Source organism: Psammomys obesus, unplaced genomic scaffold (genome assembly GCF_907164565.1).
Source record: "Psammomys obesus unplaced genomic scaffold, mPsaObe1.curated_primary_1811, whole genome shotgun sequence".
NCBI lineage: Eukaryota > Metazoa > Chordata > Mammalia > Rodentia > Muridae > Psammomys > Psammomys obesus.
In genome coordinates this window covers 31,646,897-31,667,728 of record NW_026593286.1, presented here as the reverse complement: position 1 = coordinate 31,667,728, position 20,832 = coordinate 31,646,897, and the positions used below count along the sequence as shown (strand labels likewise).

General features: G+C 46.7%; 1 protein-coding gene across 5 annotated transcripts in view; it reads left to right on the top strand.

The window, feature by feature from the left end:
* Nucleotides 1-20,832, top strand: part of LOC129683724 (aldehyde oxidase 3) — an 82,271-nt gene that overhangs the window by 40,012 nt on the left and 21,427 nt on the right. For 4 of the 5 annotated variants that reach the window (XM_055616619.1, XM_055616617.1, XM_055616620.1 and 1 more), the window contains 10 exons: nt 1,390-1,486; nt 4,069-4,193; nt 6,443-6,576; nt 8,985-9,072; nt 11,056-11,142; nt 12,438-12,629; nt 12,833-13,060; nt 17,598-17,693; nt 18,479-18,607; nt 20,311-20,385. In XM_055616619.1, coding sequence (XP_055472594.1) covers nt 1,390-1,486; nt 4,069-4,193; nt 6,443-6,576; nt 8,985-9,072; nt 11,056-11,142; nt 12,438-12,629; nt 12,833-13,060; nt 17,598-17,693; nt 18,479-18,607; nt 20,311-20,385 — 1,251 coding nt within the window. Of the gene's footprint in view, nt 1-1,389; nt 1,487-4,068; nt 4,194-6,442; nt 6,577-8,984; nt 9,073-11,055; nt 11,143-12,437; nt 12,630-12,832; nt 13,061-17,597; nt 17,694-18,478; nt 18,608-20,140; nt 20,227-20,310; nt 20,386-20,832 lie in introns of those variants that run through there. The other variant, XM_055616622.1, reaches the window with a different exon arrangement.

Below are 20,832 nucleotides of genomic sequence, written 5' to 3'. Positions count from 1 at the left end.
ATGTTCCCTTATTGTATAGAGTTCTTAGAAATGGAAAAAAAAAAAAAAGAACAAATAGGGAAACTGAACAAAGGATACAAATACATTGACTGCAAGAAGAAATTGCAAATGGCCAATGTATGATCCTATTAATAACAGGAGGAATTTAAGTTACAACAAACTGCCATTTTCAGCAAAAATACCAAAGTTTCACAACACTGAGCTGGTGATCTGTAGGGAAGCAGATATTTTCTTATCTTCCTGGAAGGAATGCGAAACACAACAATAATCTGCATGAGGAAACATTTAGCAGTGTTTATGAAAACACTAAGCGACTAAATCCTTCACCAGGAAGCCGATACCGGAATCTGTTCCTGGACTCAGCTCTGCACCACTGTTGGCAATAGTAAAACCCCAATTGCATGTTCCCTTGTATAATGGGACTAGGTCTTGATTTGTGGTTCAGTGATGGAGTGCTTACCTCACATGTGGGAGGCCCCGAGTTCAACCTTGTTGAACACACACACACACACACACACACACACACACACACACACACTCTGTGGAGTTGTGTGGACTTTTTTATTGAGCTCATTCTCTGTTCACGGGTACGGAAAGATCTCTGAATGGTACTGATAAATGGAAGGCACAAGTGTACCTAACGAGGATGTTAAGCTCAAGGGCTTTCGTGTATTTGTGTTTGCATCTATCTAGGAGAATATATAAAAAACTAACAGCAGTGCTCATCTTTGGGGCACACACCCCCACTACCACACCCACACTGCACCAATCTATGCAGATGCTGTCTCACTCTGAAAACACTGGAATGTACTAGTTAATTTTTTTTTAAGAAGTTTAAAATAGAGCTTTGAAAAAAAAAAAAAACAGTAAGCCATTCACAAAATAAAAAAGCAAGAATACAAGCAGGTGTGATTTTGAGACGAACTTGGGTGAGTTAAGGACCAGAGGATAAACGTCTGTGTGGTGCTGGCTATTGAAATCATTTTCTTTTTCATCCTCATCAACTCACCTAGCTGTGAACGGAGGGTGGCAAGAATGCTAAAGCTAGTGTAAGGGTTTAGGCTAATCTAGCGTTAAGCCTTATAATGGGTTTCTTCTGAGGATTAAGGGGCACAGGTGTCCTGAATTCAGGGAAGACTGACAGGCAGAGTTACATAATGGGCTCCATGACACCAGAATCACGTCTTCCAAAATGTGCCAGCTCAGAAGATAGGATCCAAGGTGTCCTCAGACTCGCCAAGGCATGAAGACGCCATGTTTAGAACAAGTGCTGCCCTAGGGAGTTTTGAATTTGATGACGACCTTACGTATGGGTTTCAGTGTACAGCACGCCCCACGGACAAACTGAGCGTCATGAATAATATCTCTCCTCATTTGTTACCCCCACAGGACGCGCTGCAACATGAATCATTTATTGGACCTGAGAAAAAGCTAGAACAAGGGGATGTCCAATTGGCATTTAACTGTGTTGATCAGATCCTCGAAGGTGAATTTTTTTGGTGGGGGGAGGGGCTGCAGGGAGATAGTTGAGACAGGGTCTCACTATGGAGCTATGTCTGGCCTCAAACGCACAGAGATTGCCTGCCTCTGCCTCTCAAGCGCTGGGATTAAGGGCGCTCGCCAAGGCCACCCGGCCCCTTCCAAGGTGAATTCTTAAAGTCTCTTTCTTTCTACCGTGGGAGTTTGTATTTGTTGTTGCTGTGTCTTCTTTAAAGTGGAAGTGAAGCTTGGTGGTGTATCCCAGCATTCCGCGTGCTGAGGCAGGAAGAACGTGAGTTTGAGGGCAGCCTGGGATATGGGGCATAGTGAAAGCTCTTTCAAAAGCAAAGGGCAGGAGGACGTGGCTCAGGGGTAGGGCTTGCGTAGCACGCCCAGGGCCTGGATGAACTTAGTGAACCTTAACTCTTGAAGAGAATAATGAGGGGGACAGCCCAGAATATGAGACTCAGAAAAGACAGGGAAATATATGAAAGGGCTTGACCCATAGTAAAGAAAGAGAGAGAGGAGAGAGAGAGGAAAAGAAAATAAAAAGCCTGTACTTTACAGACAATAGGAAACACTTGGTATTCTGACCAGGACAGTGACAGTAACTCCATTGCCATTTAGAGCACCTGACAGGAGAATTTGGATTAAAATGGGAAGAAAGGGTCCATCGGAAGCCTGATCAGATTACAGTGTCCTGGGTAACTGAGATATCACTGAGACCATGGGAGAATGTAAGAGAAAGCTTAGTCACTGACTAGGTGTGGGCAGCAAAGAAGTGTCTAAGAAGTCTCTGAAATTAAAGATGTGTTGTCCAGGGGAGAAGGGATATCATTTGCATCATGGTGGACATGTTTGTGGGCAGACAGATGAGGGATCCAGGGAGCCAGCAGGCCTTGATGGGCACTTCCTGCAAAAATGAGGTGGAATTCATTAATAGATAAGAATTCAGGTGCTGGAGAGCAGCTTTGGGAGAATCCATAAAAAGCAGGTCAATCTCTAAAGGAACTAAAATATATATATATATAAATCCACTTAAAATCCGAATTTATTCCATTTCCACAGGGGTTGGCAGGGCCTCCAGGCAAAGCGACCCAAACCCATTGTTAAAGTCAAAATTGGTCCTGTGGGAAGAAAAACTTCAGGAAAGTTAAAGTTAAGAGTTAAACTGAGGGAAAAGGCATGTGAGGAACTGACAGCAGGCCCTACCACAGTGCGGTCAGGAAGGTTCATAGGCAGAAGGGAAGTGAGCCGCAGGAACTGGTCATTTGCTGGCTTGTAACTGGCTGACGCTCCACCACTGGACCAATAGCTGAAGCTGGCCTGTTACACTCCTAGTTGACTTTTTCATTTCATTTACATCATTAATTAGCGTAAAGTTCATTATTGCAAGTATGGAGGCGTCCTGGGGCTGAAATTTATTTCAACGTAACAATATTACAATAAAAGTTACAGTCAACAGACATGTGACAAAAGTGGGGGGAGCCAGGGAGATTGTGAGAAGCAAAGGGGGGGACTCATTACAGTTATTTCCCAGAGAAGTGAACTCAGGTGAACGTAGTGATTTCAGGATGTTTACCTGTAATTCTCAGCCACAGCAGTCAATAAAAACCAGAGAACACGGCCTAGAAATCCAGATCAGCTTAAAAGTTGTTATCTGTGGATCATGAACACTCCATATACCTTCTGCAAACCAAACTGAATTAAATTTTTTTTGCATTTATCGATTTGGGGTGTGTGTGTGTACACGCACAGGCTAAGTACACACATGTTGAGCTCAGTGAACAACTTTCAGGAGTTGGCTTTCTCCCACTGAGCCATCTTTCCTGACCCTCAGCTTTATTTTTTTAATACCTGTGACAGGGAAGGAGGAAGGAGAGGAGGAGGAGAGCCGCTCACCCTGCCCTGCTCCCCTCCCTCATCACAGACACCATTTGTTCTTTCTAGCTGAGGCCTCTGCCTTGGCTGGGCTGTTCTGTGGGTGCGGTGCTGTTCACAATGCTGAGAATCCAGCCTACACCTTCACGTACGCCAGTGAGGCAGGCACTTGACCACTGTGGGGTCCTAGCGAGGCCTCTTCCAACGGAATAGCAGAGATGTGGTTTGTGGCTTAACACTTGCAAACAAACTCATGAAAATGCATCTGGCTGGCTGTCAGGATTCAAGCACAGGTTTATGGATGCTGGGTAAAATCGTTAACTACCCTGGACAGCCTCATTACAGAAATGAATTTACCCGGAGGAAAGATAGTCTCATTTCTCGCTCTTACCTGAAATCCCAGTTGCTCAAGCCAACAAAAATTAATTTCTAGTTCTTAAGAGCATGCTGACAGAAGTAGGTAAGGAAATGGAGCCAAGCGCCTAGGAGATTTTAAATTGTGTGTAATTGCCCAATTATGCATATTGACGGCTGCTTTTGGAAACTCTGTCAAATTGCAGTGATTCTTTGAAATTAAGACAGGAAACAAAATGCCATTCCCATGACCTGGAATAAGATGATAACATTTAGCAAAACATGTCATACTCTGCTTCAGATGTACGTGGGTGATGTGTCTCTAAAGCTGTGTGTGTTTCCTGTGTCCAAAAGGGGAAGTACACTTTGGAGGCCAGGAACATTTTTACATGGAGACTCAAAGCGTACGCGTGGTACCCAAGGGAGAAGATGAACAGATAGACATCTATGTGTCAAGCCAGGATGCAGCATTCACACAAGTAGGTTCTGTCACGCCGCCATCATTTATCTGACTTAGAAGTAAAAAGACAAAGGTTTGAATATCAAGTCAGAGGCAACACTGAGCCCTCGTTTTTACTGGTCCTCTTTAGATGTCTGCAGAAGTCTACCCCCTTCCTCTCAAATCATGGCTGCCTCTTGTCTCACTGGGAAATAAACCGGGCTGTGGGGTCTAGCTGCATCTTCCCGTAGCCCCCCTCCTCCGTGTATGGTCCTCTCCAGCCCAAAGCTTTGGGTCTGCGCTCTTAGCCCACATTTGCCTCTGCTACGTCTACAAGGTTAATCTTTAATTCGGGCCAGGAGATAAAAACAGGTCCGCCCTCTTCGGGCGTGTGCGTGCGTTTGTGAATGTGTATCCCTGTGGGTGCACAGGTTTGCGTGAGAGTGTGCATGTAGGCTGGGGGTCGGCATCGGGTGCTGCTGCTCAGGTGCTGCACACTGGCCTGGTGCCTCCCAGGCGTGCCAGCCCAACAGCAGGCGCCAGGGATGTGCGCCTCCGTCCTCTGGGCTAGGGCTGCGGTTGGACGCTGCCTCACCTGGCTCTTTCCAGGGGTTAGCCTGGTGTCTGCACACCCTTTCCCACCAGAGCCATCTCCCCAGGCCAGATATACCCGTTCTTAAAAATAGCCCCCACCCCAGCTTGGGGGGGAGCTGGAGAGATGACTCGGCATTAAAAGCACACACTGCTCTTCCAGAGGACCCAAGTTCAAGTCCCAACACTTGCGCGCGCGCACACACACACACACACACACACACACACACACACACACACACTCGAGCGCTCACGTACTTAAAATAATTAAAACGGAGTGTCCTCCTGATTTGCTTGACCCAGTATCTTGCTTCCATCACCCCTTCTGAGACATGTAGAACAATTGCTTGCATTTCCCGCTTGCGCTCCGGTTCAGTTCCCGCCACCGTCCCCAGCCCTGCTGCTCCCGCAATCTGAACCCTGCCTGTCTCTCCCTTCCGGATGTCCTCGCTGCCTCCTCCTGCACATCGTCTGTTTCTTAACACTCTCCGTGTACCTTCCTACGCTCTCCAGTCTCTCCTTTTCCCGAATGAGTGTAACTTTTCCAAATAAAAATTTCAAAATGAAACGTGCTAAATATGTGTGCTTACGCCAAACACACATATAGCCATGTGTTCCTGCGGGGCATGTTCCTTTATGGTTACAACATAACCACTCTTGGGAAATTTAACCCTGATGAATACTGCCTTGTAAACGAGTCCTAGCTCATCTACAGCTAATGGCTCAGTCACAGCTAACGGCTGCCCGTATCTGCTCTCTGAGCATCTAGCCTTTCTTACACCTTTCTTACACCAACATTACATCTTTGAATGCAATGTGGCCCTTCAGAAGCGACAGATTATCCTGAGTATACAGAGACTAACTGTGTTTCCCATCAGGATTGTACAGCCCTGCCCCATCTCTCCCTTCCCAGGATGCTTTTGTGCCTGTGTGTGTGTGTGTGTGTGTGTGTGTCTTCCTTTCCAGCTACCCTCCCACTTTCTTGTGTGAGCTCTTTGTAGCATGCTATGCTGGCAGCCGCACTGTTCTACCCATTGACTCAGGAGCAATTATTCCCCGATTGATGTCTCAGTTAAGCGTATTTCCTCAACTGAGCAGAAGTATACATCGTTTTTAAAAATGAGAGTTGCCATTCCTCAAACTCCTCCCGCCGTGCTGTTGCGTGGGCCCCCTGCAGCCGCCTCTCACCATCTTCCCTCTGGTCCACTTGCTTCCGCTTCAGACCATCCCTGGAGTTGTAGCCGGCTCTGATTTACCTCCATGCCTTGTGGCCCGCTGGTCAGCTCTGCCAGCCTGAACTAGGTGGAGTCATATACTATTTCCTCTTGCCTAGTGTATAGCGTCCCTGTCTCTTCTGCCTTCTCGTTTATAAGACATGAATGCCCAGAGCTCGGGGACCCTTTGCAGGACTGTAGGGGCTGCGACACCGGCGATGAGGGCAATGAGGAGCTCAGTGTGGCTATTTGTGGCACGGTCTGTCATTCACTAATTTTGAAGAGCAAAACTAACGTACCCCTTCAGCTGGCATGTTGCAGGCATTCGTACAGTCTCTGCAGCTGATACTCAAAATAGGTGAAGAAATATATTCTTCCTGCAGGCAGTGAGAAAAATACTAAAAAGCTCTCTGGCAAATGGACGTTTTGCTAACCATGTGTGTTCTATTTCACCTTCTTGGGGCCCGTGGTCAACTCCTCGCAGGAAATGGTGGCTCGCACCTTGGGCATTCCAAAGAATAGGATCAACTGCCATGTGAAAAGGGTTGGTGGAGCCTTCGGAGGGAAAGCAAGCAAGCCTGGGCTCCTGGCATCCGTGGCAGCTGTGGCTGCACAGAAGTGAGTGGATCTGGTAGCCACACTCATGGAGATGGGGCTCCCCCGGGACCCAGTTCTTACCCTCTGGTCCCAGCAAATCTCCCAGCCTTCTTGGAGACACTCCCACCATATGCTAAGGACGTGCCTCCTCTTTGGGGGTGGGGACAGCACTGGGAACAGGTTGACTCACTTGTCCTGCTTTCCCACAAAGCCCTCGGCTTGGGTGGCTTCTGTGGCTTCTGTCTCACCCTCCTGCTGGCTTTTGGCTCAACTGCCAAAGAAGAAGGAAAGTGGAAGATTTGATTAGTCCACAGTATTCATTGAGGCACAAGCGAAATCCCATAAAGATAGGCAATAGGGTGGAGGGAAAACGAATATTTGGATGTTATCCATGTGGGTGGTTTACTAGTCCTTAAGGAACAAGACACCTGGTAGCACATTAAAAATGTAATGTGTTTAGAACAACAAAAAACTGCTGACAGCGGCACTTCCTGGAAGAGCTGCGTGGCTGGGGATTACAGCAGGCGACATGCTTTTCACTGAGCTCCCTTGTGATTTTTTTAAATTGTCTTATGTGTGTGGATAACCTATTAAAAACATAAAATAGAGTAGCTGTTGCTGAGGCGTGTGGCTAACAAGGACTGCTAACAAGAACCGGCCCTGGAAGGCAGGCCTGATGTACTCTCAGATAACCTGGCATCTAGAGAGTAGCCGGGCTTCACAAGCCAACTCTCTCTCTCACCTTCTTTCTCTCTCTCACACACACACAACCCTCTCACTAGAAAAGGAGCCATTTATAAAGCTATGAAACACCTGCTCAACGTTATTAATCGCAACCACATTTAAACAGATGACATGACGGTGCAAACTTCACACATGGGGAGGTCTTTTTTTTTATTATTCTTTATTAATTACGCTTTATCCACTTTGTATCCCCCCCTGTGGTTCCCTCCCTCCTCCCATCCCAATCCCTCCCTTCCTCCCCGTTCTCCACACATGCCCCTCCCCAAGTCCACTGATAGGGGAGGTCCCCCTCTCCTTCCTTCTGATCCTAGTCAATTAGGTCTCATCAGGAGTGGCTGCATTGTCATCTTCTGTGGCCTGGTAAGGCTGCTCCTCCCTCAGGGGGAGGTGATCAAAGAGCAGGCCAATCAGATTATGTCAGAGGCAGTCCCTGTTCCTATTACTATGGAACCCACTTGGATACTGAACTGCCATGGGCTACATCTGTGCAGGGATCTTAAGTTATCTCCATGCATGGTCTTTGGTTGGAGTATGAGTCTCAGGAAAGACCCCTGGGGAGGTCGTAACATGAACTATTGAAGGAAGGGAAAGCTGGGTTGCGGTGGTCGAGGCGTGCTGCCAGATGTCTGTGCTATTCTGCTGCTGTCATTATTGTTACCACCATTTTCTTACCACGTGTGCATGGTGTATACGCGAGACATGCATGCTGCCATCGCATAGGTGAGCTCAGGACAACTTCACGGGGTCTCGTCTTTCCTCCCACCTTTCTGTGGGTTCTGGGGAACAAACCCAGGTTGCCCAGCGTACACGGGAGAACCTTTTCTCACCGAGCCACCTCCCCCAGCCCCATGTATGGTGTTTCTTGCTCACCTGGAAGGGCTCTGAGATATAGACTGACGTTGAAGATGGAATTCCAGAGAAGAGGCTAGAATTCCAGCTGCAGTCGTCCGGACATAAAGTTAAAGCTTAACCAAAGGAACACTTATTAAAAGAGGAAACGTGGACAGAACCTAGAAATTTTGTAGGGGAGAGATAAGCGATGCGATTTAACGTGCATTGGTATTTGGATAAAGAATGCAAGTAATTAAGATATAAACTTGGACTTGCATATTTACTACACAGTGACATCACTAACAAAAATGGAGTGTGGCTACCAAGGGGAATAATACAAGATTCACAAAAATGTCCATCTTTAGGGAGTTCTAAACTCCCCAAACTACTGTGCGTGGGTGGGGACTCTAATTCACAGCTGTTGACACTTTCTGAAACTTTGGAGTCGGGTCCGTGGCAACCACAGACAGGCTTGACTGTGACTGAGAGAGGTCCCTCAAAGGAATTTCCTAAGCCTACAGGCAGCTTCCCAACTGCACAATTTTACCAGGAAGCAGCAAGAAAACTCAAAACTGAGCAGGTGTGGTGTTACAGTCCCAGCACTCGGGAAGGCAGAGACAGGTGGGTCTTTGTGAGTTCGAGGCCAGCTAAGGCTACACAGAGAAACCCTGTCTCAAAAAACAAAACAAAACAAAACAAAGCAAAAAAGCCCTCAAAGCTCCCTTCTCTCTCCTGGGAGTGGATGCGTTCTGACTGTCTCCCTTGTAGAATGACACTGGTTGCTGGCACATTGTGCAAACCTGAATTCAAATCTCAAATCTGTCAGGATTGTGATCCCCTGTCTATCTCTCTAGGACTGGCTGCTCAATCCGTTTTATTCTAGAGCGTGGGGATGACATGCTGATAACCGGAGGACGCCACCCACTACTAGGGAAATACAAGGTGAGTGGGTAGCAAAGGCATCACACACGTGCTTGGGCCTTCGGGAGCCTGTGGCTTGCATCTCCAGACCGCCAGAGCCCTCTGCTCACCCACACAGCGCAAGTGCCCTGGCCTTTTGACCAAACCTCAGTATCACCAGTATCACTCAGTATCATCTTGAGTCACCGCACATTAAGAGACACTAATATGGAGAATGGGAGCAAGACAAAAGTGTCCAGAAATTGGTCTCCCCATTCCTGGGACCCCTGGAATGCAGGAGTTTCAGGATTTGACACATCTCTGAATTTGACTCATCCTGTAGAATCATGAATCTAGTTCAAAATATCTCCTCCTTGCCGGAAGATAGTTTCCTAGCAACTTCAGCCTGGTGGAATGCACAGCACTGTATCCAGAAGGACACAGAAAATGTGCCAAGAAACAAGCAACAGAAACTGGCCTCCCCTGGCTCCAGCTGTAGGCCCCAGAGACCTCAGCCTACAGCCGAGGAGATTGTGAACTCTAGCATAAAAGCCTGTATGGGTTCTGGTTCCACTGTGGTCAGATATAGTGCAGGAAGGACTTTCCCTAGGAGACCTCTGCAGCTGAACCCCGAAACCCCATAGTGTGTCCCCTGTGACTACAAAGTACCAGTACCATCCCACTCATTCCCTCCTGAGTATTTGGTCCATGCTTCTTATCGATCATACGGCTGCTGATAAGCTCATCTCCCTACCAGACCTCTGGCTTCCTGTGCAGGAGGCAGGCTCCTGTCTTTACATACCTGCTATCTTAGTGTCTCCCACATAAACAAAATATGTGCTGAAATGAAGTGTGGGATGGCCAACAGTCTGTAAAGGAATCAGAGGTTAGGCAGCGAATTAGCCTATTTTCCTGGGAGTGGCCATTCATTCAACAGACAAATACCTAGTTTCATAGTACCCACCAGAGTGATTCTCTCTGCTGAGCCAGCCAAAACAGGGGAAACTGAGAACTCAGTCCACTGGAATGTTCTTTTTTAGTTTCCGACCTTCTCCTTCCAACTAAGTATATCGTAAACGATCGCCAAAATACACCGTATTTTTGTAATACTGTGAGGAAAAGCTACTTGCTTTGTGGGAAACAATAAAATAGTTAAGAGGAAACTCAGTAATGTGTGGGCTGAAGAAAAGAACTGAGAGGCAAGAGTGAACGTTCTGAGAGGATGGGAAACGCACCAAGGAGAGAGAGCTATATGCACAGGTAGGTGCCTCAGGCAAATCACAGCGGGCCACTTCAGTCAGAACCCCTGCCCCTCCTGCGGCCTCGCTGGACATTGGCTTTCCCTCTCCCACAGCTGTTGTGACCACCTCAGGCCCAGCACAAAGCCTGGCAGGCACCCATCTTCCATCTCCTAATGCCTGATTGGGTAACTCAGGTCCAGCCTAGCTAGGCTGCTGTCATTGCCTAAGTGACTGAAAAACTAAGCAAGAAGGGAGAAGGGCCTTTCAGCGTTCCCATGGGAGACACCACAAGAGGGTGATGAAGGCAGAGCAGGCTCCCCTATCTCTCTCGTAGGTTTTTGAGGCAGAGTCTTACTCTGTAGCTCTGGATAGTTTGAATGCTGGGACCGCAAAGTGTGATGCTCCTGTGGGTCAGGTCAGCCATGAGCAGAGAATGGCCGCCAGATCGGCAGCAACAGTGCCACCTGGGAATTTGCTAGAAACAGAGATTTCCAAGCCCAGGTCTACTGAACCAAATGCTCCTAGGTGGGACTCGGGCCTTCCAGATGGTGGTGACACACATGAAGCTTTGGCATGATGGGTAACAGTTTTGCTCCCTGCTGTCATGCCTGAGGGTACCGAGGCACAGAAGGGCAGTGTCCCAAAGCAAACAGCAGAAGCTGGGTTTGAACCTGGGCAGGCCCACTCCCCAGCCTGTACTCGTAGCCTTCACTGAACTTCCACTTGCTCACTAGCATTCATACCACAGAACTCACAGGGGCAAATGGTGCTTACCTGTTCACAGATTGGCTTTATGAACGATGGGAAAGTCAAGGCAGCAGACATCCAATTTTACATCAATGGAGGCTGCACACCAGATGATTCTGAACTGGTAGGTGACTTGGGGGAACACCCGGGGCTCCTGTTCTTGGTGACAGATTCGGTGTAAGCCTGGTGTCTTAGAGGGTCAGCTTAGAGGTCTGTTATGCCCACTGACCCGAGAAAAACTGTGAGCAAGGATGACTCAGGATGTTTCCAGATCGCTACCGCCCACCACCTGTGAGGAGTCAGGGAACGAAAGATGCTCTGGCTCTGAGGTACCCTGTCCAGGAGAGTACCCAAGGCTTGCTTTTCACTCTCTGCCCTAGGGTCTGGGTGTGCCCCTTTGTTGAGTATCTTAGGGTGACCTCAGAGCTTCCCCAGCAGAGAGCTGAATCTCCCATTTTTCCTTTGTCCATACTCTCTTCTGGACATAGCTGGGGTGCTGTCAGGGAGGGAACATGAGAACATGTGGAGAAAAGGGTTTTGGGTTTCTCTCAGGCAAATCTCCTCCTCATGCCAGGGAAAACTCTTTCCTATATCCCCAGCCTCTTCCTTCTGCTTAGAGACTAGGCCTCACCTAGGCTCTTCTCCAAAGCTCACACAGAGCCTTCCCATGCCCGTCACAATCTAATCTTCTAACAGTAGACGTGATGACAACACTGGCCCAATTGACCTTATTCCCCTTTCTAAATCTTTCCATCAATTCTAAAGTTGTAAAGTTGGACCCCGAAGTATATTAAAACTGGGGACAGCATCTCTTCCTCCTCCTTTGGAGAGAGAGAGAAAAAAAAAAAACAACACCTCTTAATCTTTAAAAATTAAAAACAAGCTGATGTTAAAACCATAGTATATTCTAAACTGTAGTTATTTCAGTTTATCATCGCAGGAACACAAGTAATAGCAACAGAAACTATAATTACCTTATTTAATTTTAAAATATAGCATTATCTACAATGATAACTAATGTGAATAGCTTTCCTTGAAGCTAATTTATGCATCTCTGATGATTTGTACCATGTAGAAATTTGTATCAGGAGTGGGGTCTTGCTGTAACAGGCCTTACAGTTCTGTTTTCTGAAAAAAAATATGGAAGTCTTAGGGACTTTGGGACTATGAAAGCACTGTGATACTTTGGCAAAGAATGTGGCTATATTAAAGGGTTTGTGAAAAGATAAAAAGTAAACAAGCAATGAAACCATGAAGTGCACAACCATGTAAGTGGATGGCCAGAAAACTCATGTGGGATTCCTTTCTGGCTGTGCCAAGAATGGAGTCAAGAAATAAACCTCAGAAGGGCTTGTCTTCAGCCTGCCTGAACAAGGAATTTGACTGATTTTTTTTTTTAACCTTGGGACACTTTTCCAGGTGATAGAATATGCTTTGCTCAAACTGGAAAATGCTTACAAGATCCCCAACCTTTGTGTCCGAGGTCGTGTCTGTAGGACCAACTTGCCATCCAATACAGCCTTCCGGGGATTTGGCTTTCCTCAGGGGGCATTTGTAACAGAAACCTGGGTGTCAGCCGTGGCAGCCAAATGTCAGTTGCCACCAGAGAAGGTAAGAGGAACAGACAATTGTTTCAAAGTCTTATAGTAGGTAAAGGGACCATCTTCAGTTCTTTACATCTTTACATTCTTTACACTGTTACTTAAGTGCTTCGTTTCATTCCACGCTGGCTCTGTGGTATTCTTTAACGTGTTTCTGTTAGGGCTCACTCTCTAGAGATTTTTTTGTGAAATTTGGCATTTTCATCCCCCCAGGTTCGAGAGTTAAACATGTACAAAGACATTGATAGGACAATTCACAAGCAAGAATTTGACCCAAAGAATCTGATAAAGTGCTGGGAGACGTGTATGGAAAATTCCTCCTACTACAAAAGGAAGAAGTCTGTGGATGAATTTAACCAGCAGAGCTTTTGGAAGAAGAGAGGGCTTGCCATCATCCCCATGAAATTCTCGGTTGGGTTTCCAAAGACATTTTATTATCAGGTGATTTTTTTCAGAAATGCTTTAGCAAAATGTATGTGTGTATATGTGTGTGTGTGTGTGTGTGTGTGTGTGTGTGTGTGTGTGTGTGTGTGTTTCCATGTACTCTACTGATACTAATTCTTAGACCAGCGGTTCTCAACCTTCCTAATGCTGCAACCTCTTAATACAGTTCCTCATGGTGTGCTGACCCCCATCATAAAATTATTTTCATTGCTACTTCATAACTATAATTTTGCTACTGTTATAAACTGTAATCTAAACATCTGATATGCAGGATATCTGATTTGGGGCCCTGTAAGAGAGTCTTTGAACCCTAGAGGGGTTGCAGCCGCCCGATTGGGAACCACTATTGTAGAGGTGGTGATACTTGTTTGGCACGTGGTCTCTTTTGCACTCATGGCTACAGTATTGATGGTTGAGCAATCGCTGATATCAAGATCTGCAGTTCTGAGTACTTCCTGAAACCCAGTCCTGTCGCACACCTGCTGTGCTCTTGTGTAAGCTCTGAGCGTTACTGACTGCTGGGAGCCTTGCTGAACCTGCCCTGCTCTCCCACCCTGATGCTCCACTCTTATAGTCAGACAATGGTGGAATTTGATTCCTCTTGAGGGTTCGTTATTCCAGGCTAACACAGAAGCCCTTGTCTCTGCTATCTGCTTGTTCCCTAGCCTAGCACAGGGCATACATGACTGCATGGATGGATCCACAGTTCAATGGGTAGACAAATAATATACGGGAGAATACTCTGTAACATCGATAAGAGAGTGAAAGGATTTTTTTAAATGAGTATTCGGTCATTCTTTATAATCTTCTTGAAACTGTTTCTTGAGTTTTGGAAAGTATGAGCTGAGGTTTCATGGTCCTCCCTACGGAGGCAGAGTGGGCTCACTGGATCATACACAGAAAACCCAGCACTTTAGTCAGTGATTTGTTGTCATCGTCTGTAGGTTTCTCATTAAGATACATTTCACTTTGGGAGTGTAGAAATAGCCAGAAGCTAATAATAAGTCTTTTAAAATCAGTGCCATCAAGGTGGAGCAAAGGCAGAGCCCCCAAAAGGCAGAGTCAGTGGAATTTTAGAACGTTTTATGAGATTTGCATGAGAGGAAAGATGAGGGTGTCTGTGGTGCTGTACTGAGCATTCGTGGGCTCCTTGCCTACAAGGTGAGACCCGAGAGATATTCCTGCTCCAGGAGCCACGCTCCCTCCCCACGGTGGCCCTGGGAAGAGAGCGGCCTTGCATTGCCTGCAGCTAGGCCACGTGTAGCAGCAACTCCTCCGCTGTCTTTGCATTCTGTCACTAAATCCTTTGGAGCCAGATATTGCTGGATTGTCTGTTTAACCGCACCCCAGATAATGATGGGAGGTAACCATTAACTCCAGGGAAGACAAAGGCTACTTAGCTATTCAGAATTCGGTGGCCAGACAGCAGCCATGCTGTTAACACATCCATGGTTGCTCAACTCTGATTGGTCCTGTCTCCCAGAACAACTCTACCTACCCCTCTCAAAACTAAAAAGTGTATCTGCCCAGGATTCTACTTCCTCCAAACATTCTCTGCTCCACTCTTGAAAGAGGGTAACATGAGATCACAAATGATACCCACTTTGTAGAATCCATATTTTAATGAGGGGTTTTTAGAGGCGATGCTTAAATCTCTTCATCTCTCCGGTTTAGGAACTTAAGTGAACATTCTACCCCATACCGTAGGTCAAGGGGCCTCCAAGTATCATTCACCCACAATACACAAAGGCTGTTTAGTTATGGGGGGAAATGTCACAGTATATTTTGATAATCGATATTTTTATCAATGAAAATGTGCTATTGACTGTTTGAACAGCACAAATAATATGTACTTACTATTATTGTACAAATTTAAAAGTCACCAATAGTTTCAAAAGAAAGAAAATGCTCAGAAGTCCACCAAATAGAGAAAACTGCTATTTATTTTTGTTGGTATATTTTTCCATACCTCTGTGTGTATATCTATGTAACTGGATGTAATTGTGGTCACTTTCCACACGGTGTGCTCAGTTGTAGACACAGTTGACAAGGGCTTTCCATTTCAGTGGGAGAGGGAATGTGGCCTCCTCTCTCTCTATTTCTTCTTTACCTCCAGCTACTACATAGTCAATGTTATTCTTTTCAAGAACATGCGTCTATGTATTTCTGCATGTTCCTCTCCAGGTACACATAATCGTAACAAGATGTTCACAGGGAGACAGAAGTGTGCCATGATGTCGCATCTTTGAGTGAGAATGCTCTCCTCACTGTCCACTTTTTTCCTTACCCAGTGATGATCAAATTAAAACTAACTGCATTAAGCTAAGTGGGAAAAGCAGAGGTGTGGGGATTGCTGGCAGTGCAAAGCTTTCCTGCCTTCCTTGGAGTCCCATATCACTTCTGAAACCACCTTAAAGTCACCTGATCTGAGCCATAAAGGCAGAACCCAGAGCCTGTTGAACTCAGCACACCTTCTCCAGAGCCTCCTGGGTGACTGATGACTTTATCCAGGAAAGTGCTGTGATCTGGAGAGTTGCTGCTAGAAGGTCTGGGTGTGTGCCTGATTTGAATGCTGAATGGCTGTGTGGCCCTGACAAGTCTCTGGCTTCGTTGTCATTTCCCACAAAATGGAAACAGTGCAATAGCGATCAGTCCAGTCCTGGAGCAGCTGATGGTCCTAGGGCAGGAGTATATGGCAGAGCAAAATTCCCTTCTGTCCAAGGGCAGTGACCTGATGGATGAGACACATGACACACACACACACACACACACACACACACACACACACACACACATATACACAGACTGCACAGCTTCACACCATCAATGGGCCAGTACCCACTCTTCTCTCATTCATGAAAACTCACGAAATAGCAATGTCTGGGCTAACACGTGTGTGGCAGACCTAAAACACTGTCAGAACCCAGACAGCCTTTGGACACCGTTCCAAGCCCCAGGGGTAGGATTGGGGTGAGGGACCATACAAGGACCCCATCAACAGAGAACACTGGCACAGATATACTAACGGGGAGCTGGAGAGTTGGCTCCATGGTTAAGAGTGCTTCCTACTCCTGCAGAGGACCTCAGTTTGGTTCTCCCAAATCAAGGGAGTTACGGGGAACCCAATACCGATTTCTGGCTTCCTTGAGCACTAGGCATGTACATTGTACATGTACAAACAGGCAAGACTCATATGAACATAAAACAAAGACAAAATTTTTAAAGAATATGCTAAATGTGCTAATTAGAAAGATAGCTAAATATTTTGATACATTTGCAGTAAGACAAACCACATTCATTGCTGGAAACTTTTTAAAACAACCTCATTGGGCTATAATTTATATGCTATAAAAATCACCCATTTAACAGTACACTTCAGCCAGGCACAGTCATGCAATCCCATTACCTACGGTTCTGGAGCAGGAGGATTATAGAATCAAGGCGAGCAGAGGCTATGTAGCACAATTCTGAAAAGATGAGAAAGAAAACCAAGCTGTATAATCCAGTGGTTTGCAATCTTGTCAAAGAATTAAGCAGTTGCTACCACAGCCTGAGTTTAGTCGCTGCTCCATAATCAGTACGGCTGCTGGAAATTTACCCGATGAGTCTTTTAAAACATTGTTTGTCGGGGCTGGAGAGATGACTCAGCAGTTAAGAGCCTTTGCTGCTCTTCCAGAGGACACAGGTTCAAGTCCAAGCACCCACATGGAGGATCAGAACCATCTGTAACTCTACTTCCAGGGGATCCAGTATCCTCTGCTGGTTGCTCACGGAGGTGTTGAACTGGGACAAGGTATTAACACCATGTATTAACTCCACATATACACAGACATACGTGCAAGAAAAACAGCCGTACACATGAGATAGTAAAATAATAACACATGTAGAAATAGTGTTTGCTCAAATAGATAGTCCGGATGTTCATGCTCTGAAGACATAACTACAGAAATGCAAACAACAAAACCTGTGCAAAATCGTCGTCATTTGGAAACTTTTTAAATAAACAAATAGTAGTCCACGTATATAATGGAATATTATACAGATATTAAAACCAGCGAATTGGCTCTAAATGTGTGACGTAGAACAAAAATCCAAGATAGATTATTGAGTTCCATGCCACTTGTAAAAGTCGTACCACAAAACAAGAACACATTCTTAAGAACTCTGAAAGCTGTAACCGGGAGCTGATGATTGGCCCCCTGCAGGAAGAGGAAGGAGGGTGTCCTCTCTCTATCTTGTACCTTTTGGAGATGTTTGGTTTTGGACTCGGACATGTTTTTGTGACTTCCTCCTTTGCACCCCTTAAAGCCAGGCATGAAAGCTCGCCATCTCCATATAAGTTATTGCCCAAAGTGTTCACTGGCTTCTGGGTCAACACGCTCCGCTCAGGCATGAGAGTGTCTGCAGTAAAGTTTGCAGTAGTCCACACTGACATTTCCAGAAACACTATTAATTGGATGAGAGCCCCCTGGCTCTCCACCGGCCAGGTTGGAGTTCAGCGCAGTCTGAGAACAGATTTCTCATTTCCTTTCAGGCTGCTGCTTTGGTCCAAATCTACACAGATGGCTCTGTGCTGGTTGCTCACGGAGGTGCTGAACTGGGACAAGGTATTAACACCAAAATGATACAGGTGAGAGGGGTCATTTCGGGATTGCCATAGAGAGAATTTAGTATGCTGGACTTGGTACTGGGCCATATTTGGGCTTGGTGATACAATGGCCAAGATACGCATAGTATCTCTAATCGTTCTTTGTGGCTCATCCAGAAATAAGCCAGCTGGGATATGGGAAGAGCCTTCACCTCCCTTCCGAAGTGAAAGAGTCATTGGTAAAATGCAGCTTTCCCAGGGACCCCGGCCACTGGCTGCAGCACTGACCATAAGTGCTCTCGGGCTCCAAAGCTCAGACTCTGGGCAGTCAACATCTCCAGACAACTCACGTACATGCTTAGCACACCCAAGTTCAGGTGATCCCAGACAACCTGCTCCTTCCCCCGGAGACAAATCCCTGTGCCTGTGGTCACTCTGGAAAAGAGAAGCCCATGGCTGGGCCTCCGCTAGCCGCTGACTCACACCTCACAAGTAACTGACCTCTGAGGTAGTGAAAGGACAGAGGATCTATGTTTTGCTTTTGCAGGGCCCTGTCGTCCTCCCCCCACCCCAGGCAAACTCTGCTGTGTGGCCCTGGGAGAGTTTCCCCAGCTCCTGGTGTCTGACAGTTTAGAGTAGAGAGGGGCCCTTACTGTTTTACAGACTTTGAAGGCACTTTTGAGTTTTTAATTTGTATATATCAAAACGTCCTTCTCACTTTTTCAGACAAAGTTTAAAAAATATACATAACAAAACTTTCTAGAAGGGTTAAGTCATTGTCCCAGTTACAGTTCAGACTGGTGCAATCCGCCTTTTCCTCCGGGCAGGTGGCCAGCCGTGAATTAGAGATACCGATGTCTTACATACACCTGGATGAAATGAACACCATGACAGTCCCCAACACAATTGCCACTGCAGGCTCCACTGGGGCTGATGTCAACGGGAAAGCCATTCAGGTAACAACGCACCGACCCTTAGCCTCCTCCGTGTCTCAGGGCCCTTCCAACAGAGGAGCCGGGTTTTCTGTATACTCTTAGGAACGTCCCTAGACCATATAATATAAACACAAGGATGTGCGTTACAGTTTTGGGGAGACTCAGCACATAAGTGCTTGGCCTCACAGATGGGCAGAACATCACAGTAGTGAGATATATGATAGAGGAGGTTCTTAACCTCACAGGAATAAGCAAGACAAGGGACAAGGGGCCAGGAATAACTTCCAAAATCACACCCCCAATGACACACCTCCCACAACAGTACAAACCAGCTGGGGTCTGAGCATGAACCAGAGGGGTTTTATTTCATATTCAAACCCTCACATTTGCAAAATGTCTCCTGATGCTTTTTTTTTTCAATAGAAGTTTTAGAAGGAAGGAGGCAGAGCACCAACTCTTGGTGTGTCTCTGTACCACGCAAAAGAGGAGGCCACCGGAGTGGCAGCATAAATTCTATATTTGCTTAATGTATGTCAAGAACACCCTAATACACCGATGTCACAAAGGCAAGAGACAAGCCTCTTTGGCTGAACCGTCATCTGGAGTACAGAGCAGCTCCGTGCCTGCAGTGGGCATCTGGAGGAGGCAGGGGCTCAGGGAGAAGCCTCAAATGAGGTTACAGTCTCGAGTTCTGTGTCAGAGCGAGCAGGTCTCCTCCTTGAATGCTCCCAATGTAAACCAACCCTATCCTTCCACCTTCATTTCACTTGCCATGCAAAGGAATACAAAATTCCAGTGTGCTGCTGAAACTGCCCCCCCACACACACACAGAGAGAGAGAGAGAGAGAGAGAGAGAGAGAGAGAGAAAGAAAGAGAGGAGAGAGAGAGAGAACAAACCGCCACAGACTCCCCTCTAGGTGGGGCAGAGCAGCCTTGCTGAGACAATGGCCCTTGTGTCTGGTTTGGCCAGCTGAACTTGGTAGCCAGGACTCACTCTGGAACTGCCTGATTCCAAGTTCCGTGTCCACACACTTTGGAGGAGTGTTTCTGGACTGAAGCGACTGAGATAACAGCCGGCGCTATGATAACCTAATCTGAAAAAACCCTCTGATAGAACATCAACACCATCCAAGCCAAGGCATTTTAAAGGTTAAAGGGGGTGGGGTGGGGTGGGGTGGGGATAGCAATACAAGTTGGCAAGCCTGGGAAAAGTAAAGGATATGGCCACTCATTGCTGCTATCTTCAGGTCATAGATGAGGTCCCCAAGGCATGGAGAGCAAAAGACACTCAAATTCTAAGCACATTTTCCTGCACCCCACGTTGCCTTTCTGTAGGGCCCAACACCACATCTGGGAGCTGCTTTTGTGGTCATTTCCCTGGTTTTCATAGCTTTGCTAGATATTCGGCAAATCTCAAATGAAACGTTGACACAGAAACAAATTAAAATATGGTTGGTGTGTCTGTACTGGAGAGCAGGGGTTTGCATTCTGCCCGATGTCCCTCTGAGCCCCTCCATCCTCCGCCGTGGCCCCACATCAGCATCATTACCACAGGAAATCGCCAGGGCCTGACCTCTTCCCAGATGTGGAGACCAACCAAAGGAGGACATCTGAGGGAGTGCAGTGACACTCCCTGCTGGATGTGAGTGCTGCGTGAGAGCAGAGGCATGTTCGGAAGGTTCCCCTTAATTCTCGGTTGCTTTACTGTCCTCTCCAACCCACAGAACGCCTGCCAGATCCTCATGAAGCGCCTAGAACCCATCATCAGCCAGAACCCTAATGGTACCTGGGAAGAGTGGGTGAGTACTTGGTGTGACTGAATCCTGCAGAACCTCTTGAGGCCACTTGGTAGAATCACCCGCCCCATGGTACGGCCTGTCCAACACTCTCCTGGTCCCTTCTCTCCTGGGCAGCGTAGAGCATGGAATACCCCCGACTACCCAGGAACACACATTACCTGGTCTATTCGTTAAATGGACCGAATAAGTTTCTTATTCAGTAGGCTTTGGGTGGAACTCAGGGTCTACCCTTCTGCCACATTACTTAGTAGCCCCTACACTGCTGGACCACCCCTTTAAGCAAGAGAGCAAAGGGTAGATGCATATCTGATCTACACCAGCTTTTCCTGGATAGCCATCTTGGTTCACTTAAAGTAGCTCAAAGCTGTAGATATTTTCCTAAAGGCAGCTTTGTAGGTGGATGATTATTCTCCAAGGAAGCAAGAGCCTACACCGTCTAGTCCACAT